Genomic DNA, 12827 nt, shown 5'->3' on the forward strand with positions numbered 1-12827 from the left:
TGTCTGAGGTGGAGCAGGGAAGAAAAACAGAGCTCATGGCTGCACTGGGAGGAGGAGCAACGTCTTCAGCTGAACAGGGAGACTGAGCAGCGGCGACAGATATGTTAATATTTCATCCTGAGTTACTTTTATTATTTGGCAACTTTATGTATTTATCAATTAACTTTACTTATTATTAGATGTTATTACTTAATATATGTTGTGTTTTGGACACATGTTATGTTTAAGGGAATGTGTTGGAGAGAAAAGCGATTAATAAGCAAATAAAAACATTGTAACACTCCTTTGCCTTTCACATGAAGTGATACAGAGCATTTCATTAGTAATTTAGTCTACTAATCAGTTCACTAATTAATATTAATTTATGGACAACATTAGTACTGTGTAATATGAACATCATATTACTGTTTGGGAGGAGGGCATTTTAAACGTATCCTTATATCTTCATCTTATCAGCATTTGGTTTTGTTTACCCTCTGAATAATTGCACCATCATTTACAGTCACTTATTATCACATTTCAATCTTTATACTGTACATTACTGTAAAAAAGAAAACCCACTGCTCAGTGTGTCATTTTCCTCTGGAAATGTCTATACCCATTTGGTTCCCTAGCCTTATGATTATGGCAGCACCCACAAATCATGTAAAATCTCCTTGGACTACAGATACTATCTGTTTCCAGCAGTTCTTTATTTTCATTGTATTATCATTCTGCACCATGTTACTGCCTGTTGTTTTTATTCCCAGCTCTGTTTTTCTGCACTACTTCTGTTGATTTTGCATTTTTATTTTGCATTTGACTGCCTTCATGGTGATATTATCTTGTTTTTAACAGTTAACTACTGATGCCAAAACTGAAGCCAGTTTTACACTGATTCAAACTGCATTTTGTTTTCTTTGTTTTTTGTGAGCAGGATAATAATTTCTTTCTATGGGGAGGTTTTTTGTGGGAGTAGCGGAATACATGTAATGGCATAACATAATCAGGTTACAAAAAACTGGTAACTAATCCGGTACAGTCACGTTAAAAATCAGATTACAGGTAAATTTTGCAAAAATGGGAATATGGTAAATGGTCTGCACTTATATAGCGCTTTTTTAGCGGTTCTCATTCACCCATTCACACACACACTCACACCAATGGTAGCAGAGCTGCCTTTCAAGGCACTAGCTTGTCATCGGGAGTAACTGGGGTTCAGCGTCTTGCCCAAGGACACTTTGGCATGTAGAGTCATCGAACCGCCAACCCTACGATTAGTGGACAACCCGCTCTCCCACCTGAGCCACAGACGCAGCCGAATACTATCAGGATTACAATTTTTTCATTTAAAACCAAAGAAATTAATCTTTTGACATAACACATTATAGACAGCTGCATGATTATAGTTCTGGTTCTCTTTTACCAGTTGTAGCAACAAATTTATCCATCCATCTTCAACCGCTTACTCCTTTTCAGGGTCGTGGGGGAACCTGGAGCCTATCCCAGGAAGCATTGGGCACAAGGCAGGGTACACCCTGGACAGGGTGCCAGTCCATCGCACAATCACACACACACACACACACACACACACACACACCCATTCATACACTACGGACACTTTAGACACGCCAATCAGCCTACCATGCATGTCTTTGGACTGGGGAGGAAACCCCCGCAGCACAGGGAGAACATGCAAACTCCGCACACACAGGGCCCCGGCAGGAATCGAACCCTGGACCCTGGAGGTGTGAGGCGAACATGCTAACTAAGCCACCCTGCGCCCCACAACAAATTTATTTATTTTATTAAAACAAATCCAAACACTGAACATGTTTAAGCTCTAAAATAAGCTCTAAATAAAAGTATTTTAGATCATATTGCTTTTCTCTTGACTTTATTTACATATGTGAGTTTGAAGTAATCCACAAATGATCAGATTACATTACTTTCATATTGTGATACTTGGATTACGCTAATGATTACATTTTTAATGAAGTATTTTGTAACTGTAACAGGATACATTTTTTAAGTAACCCTCCCAACCCTGTATATTACTTTCAGACATGGCCAGTTCACTGATATATACTGTCTGTGACGGTGCACATAAATCAGCTAGATCAAGCAGGCAAGGTTTTTATGCAAATTCATGTTTATTAAAAGATCAGAGCAGAAAATTCAAAAGTGAAGCAAACTCACTCCAAGTCTGCTTGGATTATCTGCTCTGATATATAAAAGACAAGCAAGAGTGAGCAAGTGATCAACAAACAGAATAAACAGCATACTCATAAACTATAGAGAATTCAAGTCAAATCCAGAATATCAATCATAATAAAAGGCTCAGGATTTTCACTGGCAGAAAACAAGTGAAACCTTGCCAAAGACTGAAGATTGTCAGCGATATTTAAAGGTGTGTGTATGTAATTGTGAACATTATATGATTGGTGATGTTTTCTCTATTTAGTTAACTCCTAATCAATTGTGTTATTGATTGATGCAGGTTGTAATTTGATTTGCTGAGGATTCTGGGAAAAAGTTTATGTTTTTGATTGAGGCTGGTAATGATATTACACAAGTTTGGATGTACATTGAAGGTAGCTATTTTTATAGCAACTACTGCAGCTAATGCTTTGCTCTGTATTGTTTACTGTTAATGTATTGGCTACAGGCAGCATATGTCCAATTATTATTTATGCATTATTAAGCTTTTCTATTCATGTGAATTTGTATTTTTTCTTGTTTGTTGCACGAGATCCCCAAGTAGAACAAGCACATATCTGTATAAAGTGCACATACAGGATATGAATGATTTTGATTTTGGTAATTTACCTACAGTTGGAATTTGGCAGAAAGGCTTTCTTCAAACTAAATATTAAACAGTGAGACAGACACTAACTGTATCACTATGTGACAAAATCATAGAGGTAGTATCATGTCATTCTGTGCAACAAAGATTTGGTCTATGATCATTTTTACACACTGCTACTTATCTAGTGTTTGTGGTGCAACCTTGGCATGGTATAAATCTAAGACTTAATCAGGATCCAATAAAACCCCAAACAGACCATATCTGCTTTCAGACAAATGGTCCACTATAGCTTCTAACTTGAAAGGATAGAATATATCCATGTTTATTATGACAGTTATAAACCATATTCCTTTGAGAGATAATGTTTGTAACACCTGCATATGCCAATATGCAAGTGTGGAACTGCTGATGCTGCTGGTGAGAAATACTAAACACAAACATCTACTCTATGTGACCCAGTTGACTACAGAGCTTTAGAGCAGTAAATTAGGAGCTGCATAATGCTACAGTGACAGAATTCAATGCAACGCACAGCCCTTGTCACTACCTACTCAATCTGCCATAAAAGCTGTGTCAACCTTGACCTCCTGAATAGGTGTCAAACATTCTCCAAGCTAACTGCAATGTAGTGGAGAGCAGGTAGCTCATTATTCTCTGTTGTGATGACTGTGTTCCTTCTCATTTTCCATCTCACTATCTGTCTCTCTCATTCTCCTCCATATCACCAGTCATATGTAACAGCTCAGAGAGGGTGTAATGGAAGTCACCACTGAGCTTCTGTGAAGGATACTGAGATTGATGAGAAAAGAGAGTGGTCTATGAGAGAAGAAGACAGCAAGTGTGTTAAAGACAGACAGCTGTTTGGAGTCAAGGAAAGAGGGCACGAGTGATGGAGGTAAAGTAATACACTAGGCTGGAGTCTCTGCCTGACTTCACTGCACTGGTAACCATCAAAGGATGCTGACAGGAAAAAGAGGGCCATAAGAGATGACTGCTTGAAGTATGTGGAAAAATTGCTTTTTGTTGTTGGGACTGGCTTATCTCTGTAAATATAGCTTCTGTTTTTAAATGTCTGAAGGTGACATGATGAATGATGATACTGTTGTGACATAAAAGAATTGAAATGTGGCCCAAAAGAACCTTTATTTTGTGGTTTTTAAATTAAAAAACCACAAAATTTTAATTTTTATTTAAATTTAATTTTTACATTAAAAACAAACTAGGAAACTTTAGAAGGGCTCCCAGTTGGCACGACAGAACAATGTTCACCCTATTGTGAGTTTGAATCCCAGGCTATAGCCACAGCCATCCAAGGCTGGGAACCAAGGGAGAAAAATTGGCTGTGCTCTCTGGGTGGGAGAGATGGCATACTCTCTTCCTTGTGAATTACAGCAACACTAGCCAAATGTCTGTGAGCTCATGTAGGTGAATAAGGGCCCTGTTACGCTGCCCTGTGATGCAGCATGAGCAGCAGTTAAAAAAAAAAAAAAGATGCGATTGGCTGGCTTCACAAGTCTCAGAGTAAGGACATTAGGCTTCTCCCTTCCCAGTTGGTAGCTGTCGTATACTAGGGGTGAACTGGGTGTTGGGTGAGATTTGGCAGGTGATGATATTGGGGAAACAATGGGAAACATTCTGTTGAATAGACCATAACCAATGAGTATGACCCACGTTATTTCAGATGATTTATCACAATTTAATCACAGACTGTTTGAAAACAGTCAACAGTTTTATAACTGATTAAAGCTATCAGTCATAATAGATGCATTTCATTTACTGAAAGCAGGACAGTAAACCCCCAGAACAGGAACAGGAGAAACTAAAAATAGCTGCATTTCAGCCTGTGGGTTGCAGCATTTAAGCAGTCATAGACTACTAAGCATTTGCGGTCACAAAATAAACATGACCTTTTTATTGTCAAATGTATCCAATTATTTAATGCCTTCTAAAATTAAGGGATTATAATATAAAATTGCTACATATTAATATAAATACATTTATTTGTAGTATAATATAGGAATAAAATCAGGGACTTTAACCATGAATACACCCTGAATGGGATACCAGTTACCATGGCATATTTCCAGGGCATATTAACAACATCAGATGTGTAAATATTTATGACAATTAGCATCATCAGGAAAACCTCCATTAGCAGCTGTAAATTCTGCAGTCTTTTTCCACCAGACATTTCTCACAGGTGCTCTGGCATGGCTATTAAAGGAGCTCTCACATTTTCATGTAGCTGGCTGGACCCATCTATCAAACCTTTCAACCCAATTCCTCCCAGAGCAGGAGGAATTGGAGCAATTGGGTTACGCTCAGGTGACTGAACAGGCCATTTCATTACAGTCAGCACTGCCTCCTTCTTTCCTGCTTTTTTATGCACTGCCTTCAAACATTAAATCAAACAATTATTTGGATTTTTTAATAAGCAGGAAAGTGTCGCCAAACTTTGGGCAGTATATGTATATGTGTTTATTATATTTATTGTTAGTTTTACTCTCTCCTTCCTTTTCATTGTATATGCTTTTCATGTTCTCTCCCTCTGAATACTAGGAGTTATTCAGAGAGTTTTGTGTCTTGTTATAAGACTATTTTTGAGCATAGGTTCAGCTTTGCTTACAGGAATAAGGGAAGATGTGTACACTATAGACAGTCAGATCTTATGGCATTACTAATTCCTTTCCTTTCAGGGCCTCAAGAAGATAGTCTAGGCCACAGAACATCCAGCTGAGACTCAAAGGACAATCTATTTCCTTTCTCTAGGCCTCAGGGGTCTCAGCTGCACAGTTTGAACCCACTCAGAGCCTTCATTATAGAAGTGGCCCAATTTAAAAACCTGAAACACCTTCTTCTATTGGCCGTGCTCCAACAGGATCTGTGTGGGCTTTGAGACATTGTTTGAACAGGACAGCTTTATGCTATTTCAAATGATGGACACAGATATATTGTTGAAAGCAGATATAAAATAATACTTCAAATGGAGCTTGATACTTTACTGTGTTAAATTCATGAGTGAAGTGATAACCAGTCATTTGTAGTAGGTTGTTCATGAAAACAGACTGCAATAAAAGACAAGGCATGGTTTAATCAAGTATAAGTTAATAAGTTGTTATGGGTGTGTCTAGTCTTATCTGCAAAAGGCCAGTGTGTCTGCAGGTTTTCAACCAGGAGTCACACTTGATTCCACCTGTTTAATCTGTTGATCTTGGCCTTCAATCATCTACTGGGTGCTGGCTCCTGCTTGGCTGGAATGAAAATCTGTAGCCCCTTGTGGATACATTTGGACACTCCTGTCCAATAGAGAGAAGTGATTTTGGCAGAGACCTCAGTAGTGCAACATTATTGTGTTATACACCCACCCCATTCATAGCATTATGTCATTTCTATTGACAAAATGCATGTGGTGATTTATTAGAGAACAGGAGGGGAGCAAGTGAATTTCAGGAACTGAACATGGAAGGCATTGGAAAAAAAGCCTCAGTGGTAGTATGTGGGATTGCGCAGTCACGGGAGAAGAGGGCTCAGAAATAAAATCAGCTGTCCCTCAGTGCTTGTTGGACAGAGTTAACATAGTGAGGCTGCTGGAGGAGCTGGTCTCCACCACCACAGCAGGATTGGAAAGACTGCTGGCACATTAGTTGACCTGCAGGCCAGGCTGAGCACAACTGACCCGATCTGTGGATTTCTGTCACAATTCACACTTGTCCATTTAAGCTAGATCTACTCGCAGTTGGTGAGTCAGTATCAACAGCTAATCTGTTTGTGTTTGTTGAATCGTGCAATGGATGATTATGAGGGCATTATTCTTATTATCAGGGTGACAAAGATAGGCAACACTTTTGTAGCTGTTTTGTAATAGAAATGGTGTAAATAAGTGGTGCATTTATTGATGTTTTCCTGGTCTAAAAGACCCAGAGCTGACTGATGCATTAATCGATTCCTTAGTACACTAGGAGAGTGGAAAACTATGAAGGTGTTTTCAGCAGATAAGGTAACATAACTGCTGATAACATAACTGCTGAAATTTCCAAAACTTGTCAAGATTATGCATATTCCTTAGCGCTGTGGTTTGTCACACTGGCATTTTAACAACCCATTTGATTGAAGACTGACTGTCTTGTACCATAGATGCCTCCATACCAAGCTGCTTACTGATTCATACATAAACAAAAGATCTATTGTATTTAAGCACTACAGGATTGTCAGAATATGTCTTGTCTTTGATAAAACTGAAGTATAATAAGGGATCCTCTATTGAAATTTTTTTTTGTCAAATTGTAAATCTGGGTGTGATTTACAATCTCTAGTTAGTCTCTGGATAGTCATTGGGAGTTAGTTCAGAATTGTGGGTGAATTATCATGCAAACTATATTGGTTATAAAAAAAACTAGCTTATGATCTTCTGGAACAAACTAGCAAATTTAGTGTAGTAAAAGGAAATATAGGAACCAATAGATCTTGTAGTTTCAAAGGGATTTGAGGTGACTCACAATCTAGTTACATCATTATGGAGACCATTGTGCTCACACACACCAATGCTATTTTTTCCATTTTTGATACTATACTATATTATAATTTTCAGTATTTGCTGTTACCCAATACTGAATCTATACAGACACTCTTAGTAACCAAGCCAACACTCTGCAAGCTTTGATTGCCAAGTTATGCAGGACATCGGAGGCACATGCTTTAAGACAGTTCGGGTCCAAAAACATAACTCATATTCACAACATAAAATACATCAGCAGACGAGAAATTAATATGATATCGTTATTGATACTCAATAGTTGTTTCACTTTATTAATTCTTGTTTTTATTTATTTTTTACTTGTACTTTTTAGTAATACTGTATTTATAAATTGGATATTATACAATATGGACATTCTAAATAGATTATCATATGAATTGCACATTCTCAGTGTCTTAACCACTGTAATACAATCTTGTGTCAGTACTTAGATCCTTACACTGCAAAAATTGTTATTTTCTCTATGATTTTAGTGCTTTCTCTTTTCACTTAAGTGTGTAGTATTTAACCATTTAAAGAAACTTGAATCACACACAGCTCAGTTAAGCAGACTTTCAGATTTAACCTCGCACAGACTCTCTCATGTCTGCTCCCCTACACGAAACCCGAGCCTCCTTGTTGCACTGGTTTAAAATAAGGTAGATTTATTTTTGCAGCTACATGGCGCCTAGATTACTTCACATTTCTGTTATGTGAGCTCTCAACTGAACATTACTTGTCACAAGATAGCCAAGAATTGTTGACACATTTTGACACAACAGACCGTTTCAGGTCACATGTCGATGGCTCAGGGGCACCATGATCTTTTATGTACATTTCAAAAATGCTTCACAGATAAAGTTTTTTTTTTTAAACTTAAGTAACAGCAGGCAAACATATTTCCTGCCATGCAATGTATGCTAGACTCATTTCTCTTGACAGTTTGATTGCTTTTCTCTAACATGCCTCCAATGCCAGTGGGTCTAATTTAGGGTCAGAGACTGGTCTAGAACCAGGGAGGCCATAATGTATCAACAAGACTAGCAAAGCGAATGGCATGTGTTTCAAGCACTGTGCGGGCTGTTTATAAGAATTGTGTGCACATTTTGGCATGCAAACTATTTTTAAGGGTCCTTCAGTTCCTTATTACACCCCCTTCAATCCAGGTCCTTTGTAAAGTCCAATAACTTATAGTATATTGGCTTTTATCATTTCTGGTGAGTTATGAGAAAGGATAGAGTAGATCTGACTAGGGTAGACATCTAAATCCTACTGTGTAACTGCCTGTCTGAGTGATATAAACCTTCTGTGTTCTCCTCAATTATTCTGACAGGACAAATACTGTTAATAATGAGTGTGCTAGATATTTTGTGACTACAGTTTAACATTTATATATTTTTTATTCATTCTGATCCCCTCTGTATGCTACTGTGGCAAAGGCATAATAATACAATTTGATTCATTTGATTAATAGTCAACATTTAATTAACAACATACCATTGTTATTGTAAAACATACAGTACAATCTTAGAAAAAGTGGTTTTCGTCTTCCTAAAACTGTTCTACTTGGTATCTTTTCTGATAGGGAAACACTTTCCCTACATAGAACCTGTATGGATTCCTTCAGGTTTGTATATAGATTTGACCTCTTTTTCTAAGCGTGCCCACTATGTATCTAGATGTAAATATAATGTAACCATATAGGAAGGTACCCATAATTTGATTGTTAAACTTGAGTAAAGGAAACGTGTTTAAAAACAGCTTTTTTAAGAAATGAAGAAAAAGGGTAGCATCATAATTATTTATATCGCAGCAACATAATTATGCATTGCATTCAACATGACACTATTAACAATGTATTACAACTGGACCTTTTCTACTGCATGCCATATCAGAATGAATCAAATTTGTATGATGGGAATGGTCTACACACAAATCATATTTATAAAAAATAACATGTTTGTGTTGGATGAGGGACACAAAAAGGCAAAAAAAAATAATAAAAAATCCTCTACATGCTATTACTAAAAGGAATCTGGACCACTCTCTTCATACAAATTTAATATTTATGGTATATTACTGGTCTACTCACCTTCTGAAATTATACCCCAGCTACTGAATTTTTCATTTGAGAATGACTGAAATATCAAAGAGTTGTTGCACAAATCATGTTGGCAGAGCTGCATTCCTCTTCTTCATTCTTTATTCATTCTTGTTTTAGATGTTTAGTAAAGCATTTAAATGCTTGTTTATATTGTTATTTGAAGGTGAAAATTTCAAAGGACTGGAATATGACCACATAGAATTGTGTTTCATAGTTTCTGTACAGGAGTAAACAATGTCACTGCTTTGAACTATTACGACAGAACTGCACAACCACTGCACTTGTTTTAAGAGCTTCATTACTGAGTAAGTCAGGGCAGTTGGCTTAGAGACATTTTTCTCTCACACTGTGCACCTATGAAAGAGGTATGTATAAACAGGTTGTATGTCTGGATTCACATGCAGCTTTCATTTTCCTCAGCTAATGAGAGTAATCCAGTTTGGGTGTGTGTACGTGTGTGTGTGTGTGTGTGTGTGTGTGTGTGTGCCCCAAAGGTATGGAAATGCTTGGGCTGCCAGCAGCTCATTATCTTAACGATGTTTTACAACAATCAGTGAGACATAAATCTATAATCTCACATGTTTAATTGGACCGTCAGTGGGACATTGTGCAATTGATTTGAATAATACATTAAGAAGGAAGACATTCTTGATCCTTTGGAGTCCCATTTCAAGCTGGCAACATCCTGCATGATGCAAGTATAAGCTGGATATAGTAAGAAAGTGACTTCATATGCCAACAACATAGAGTTAAATGCTTTAAGACATGGCTGACAGCCAGTCTGTTTTCTTGTCTAGATATAACTTCTGCACACTGTTGCTCAGGTAAACATTCACATGCCTCACACCCCAACAACCTCTGATAAATGCATAGTGCAAGGATATAAAGATCCTCTTCCCTTAGAATATGAACTCCTTGTAAGGTGTGAAGCTATATTTAAGTTTTGATGAGTGGATTTTTTTTTATCTTGCACAGAGCATGATGTAACATGGTGTTATATGTTATGGAATTTATATTCCACTTATTTTATCTTTCTTTTTTTGTACACCTAATTTTACATTTTTATTTATTATGAAGAGTCTCACCACTAAAAATATTCCACTGTAGAAAGTTTAGATTTGTTCTATATAGTTGCGTATTGGGTGTTTATTTGATTTGATTTGATTTGATTTGTATGTGTGTGTGTGTGTGTGTGTGTGTGTGTGTGTGTGTGTGTGTGGCTACAGGCAGCGTGGTGGTAGCCAGAGCTGGTCATCCTGAGGGGCCAGAACAGCAGAGGAGCAGGCCTCACTCTGAACCCATCCCTCTAAAGAACCGCATTGCAATGTACCAAGCTGCAGTCTCCAAGCAGGACACACCAGGCTTCTCCAATGGAGTACACAAGCTCACACATATGCAAACATACACAAAACCATAGCTGAACAGAAATTGCAATGTTTTGCACAAATTGCCTACATTATTATTGTTGTTGTTGTTATTGTTGTTGCCTGCGTCCTGTGTCCTTGGAAGATACACATAAAAATATTAGATCTGCCTATGAATACGCTACCTTAGAGTTATAAAAGAATAGTGTTTAATAGCATGTGGTTGAACAGCTGAAGATATGTAAGAGAGAGAGAGAAAAGAAGTAGAGAAGATGAATTTGGATATGTATTATAAATATAATATATTACTTTCCCTTTCTTTTAATGTCATAAAGATTGCTTTTTGGATCTCTGTTCATGGCCCAAACCCGTACAAACTTGTGTATAAGTTATTTTTGACAGACCTGCTGTTTTTGCGCTACAATACTTTGCCCTTTTGGACAAATTCATTTGGCTTTGCAGCCATTTGCCATGCAAAACACAGAGGGCCTTAAGCTAAAGACTTCAGTCCTGATACAGGACATCTAAATTTGTTTTGTGGTTGCAGCTGATGGCATTGTAATGTTTTGAGAGTGGAATGTGATGACAGCTGATTAGTGTGGGTATTGCACACCTCTACAGAAACCTGGCACACTCTCTCTGTCACCTTACTTCCTTTATATTTCTGCAGGGCTTTTAAAATAGTATTACAATACAGTACTAAAGGTCACCCCTGCCCACTACAGGCCACCTATGCCCCCTACAAAATCCCTCTGCCTACTATAGGTCATCTCTGCCCCCTATAGGCCACCTCTACCCCATACAAGGCATCTCTGCCCCCTACATTCTCCCTCTACCCATTATAGGCTATTTCTGCCCCCTATAGGTCACTTCTGCCACATACAGGCTCCCTTTGCCCACTCTAGGCCATCTCTGCCCCCTGTAAATCATCTCTGCCCCACACAGGCCATCTCCACCCCCTATAGGCCATCTTTGCCCCCTATAGGCCACGTTTGCCCCTACAGCCCACCTCTGGCCCCTACAGCCCACCTCTGGCCCCTATAGGCCATTTTTTCCCACTATAGCCTATCCCTGCCCCCTATATGGTGCCTCTGCCACAGAGGCTGCCTCACAGTTATACTGTGCAGATTAGCAGTTTGTGACAGTAAAGAAAGTATGGTGTGACCTAATATTAAAAAAATGTGTGTGATTTTCTTTGTGTATCTCTCTCGCTCTCTCTCTCTCTCGCTCTCTCTCTCTATGTCCACTTCACTAGATCATGAAGGAAGCTGATGTCTGCTCTGTGCCTGGAGGACTGGCCAGCATTCGCAGACAGTTTGAGAGTGAAGAGAAGTCTTCTACTCGCACAGCTACACAGTTTCACCACACACAACAATCTATGCAGGTAATTTCAGACTAATTTTCTAATAGTCTGCACAAAACCACAGTATGGATTACAGAGGATGTCAGCAATGGCCTAAAAGTTTATTGATTTTATTCCCTACTTCTAATAATAAAATTGTAATAGTAAAACAAAACTCAACCCCTAAACAACAAGCGAACAATGTATCTGGAATACAGTGCTAAAGATGCATTCCACACATACCTTTTTAGTATTCACAAATGTTAATTGCATGCATGCAACACCTGTGTGAATGACTAGCAGCAAGAGATAGAAAATGTAAAAGCAGACTCAAGAGACCCAAATCCTGTAAAATCCTAGCCTGCCTATCCAAATTCAAGCCATCCATCCACACCAGTGCTTTCTTCCTGCATTCCCCACTCCCTGCAGTGTCTGACGTGCTGCTCTAGAGAAAAGATAAGGCTGAATACTGAACAAGAATGGAGGCTTTAAAAGCTGCTTTCACTTCTATTATTTTTTTTTTTTTTTACAAATGCAACAATAGGAGCTAAAGTGCTTTGGGAGTTTACGTTGAAATATGCATTTCTGCCAGCTTGTCCTGTTTAGTCTCACTCTTTGTGAATTAATGTGAGCCTGAAAACAAATTATACTGTTTATTTATTCACAAGCCAGATCTGTAGGCTGATGGTGACACTCCTGGAATGGAGATTTCATTC

General features: G+C 38.2%; 1 protein-coding gene across 3 annotated transcripts in view; it reads left to right on the forward strand.

Annotated features, from left to right (window-relative positions):
- The first annotated feature begins 5863 nt into the window (after positions 1–5863).
- The window catches only part of xirp2b (xin actin binding repeat containing 2b), a 23251-nt gene continuing 16287 nt past the window's right edge, over positions 5864–12827 (forward strand). For 2 of the 3 annotated variants that reach the window (XM_053627122.1, XM_053627123.1), the window contains exons 1-3: positions 5864–6527; positions 10632–10780; positions 12025–12153. In XM_053627122.1, the coding sequence (XP_053483097.1) occupies positions 10730–10780; positions 12025–12153 (180 nt within the window). In that variant the 5' untranslated portion in view covers positions 5864–6527; positions 10632–10729. Of the gene's footprint in view, positions 6528–10192; positions 10230–10631; positions 10781–12024; positions 12154–12827 lie in introns of those variants that run through there. The other variant, XM_053627124.1, reaches the window with a different exon arrangement.

Source organism: Ictalurus furcatus, chromosome 6 (genome assembly GCF_023375685.1).
Source record: "Ictalurus furcatus strain D&B chromosome 6, Billie_1.0, whole genome shotgun sequence".
NCBI lineage: Eukaryota > Metazoa > Chordata > Actinopteri > Siluriformes > Ictaluridae > Ictalurus > Ictalurus furcatus.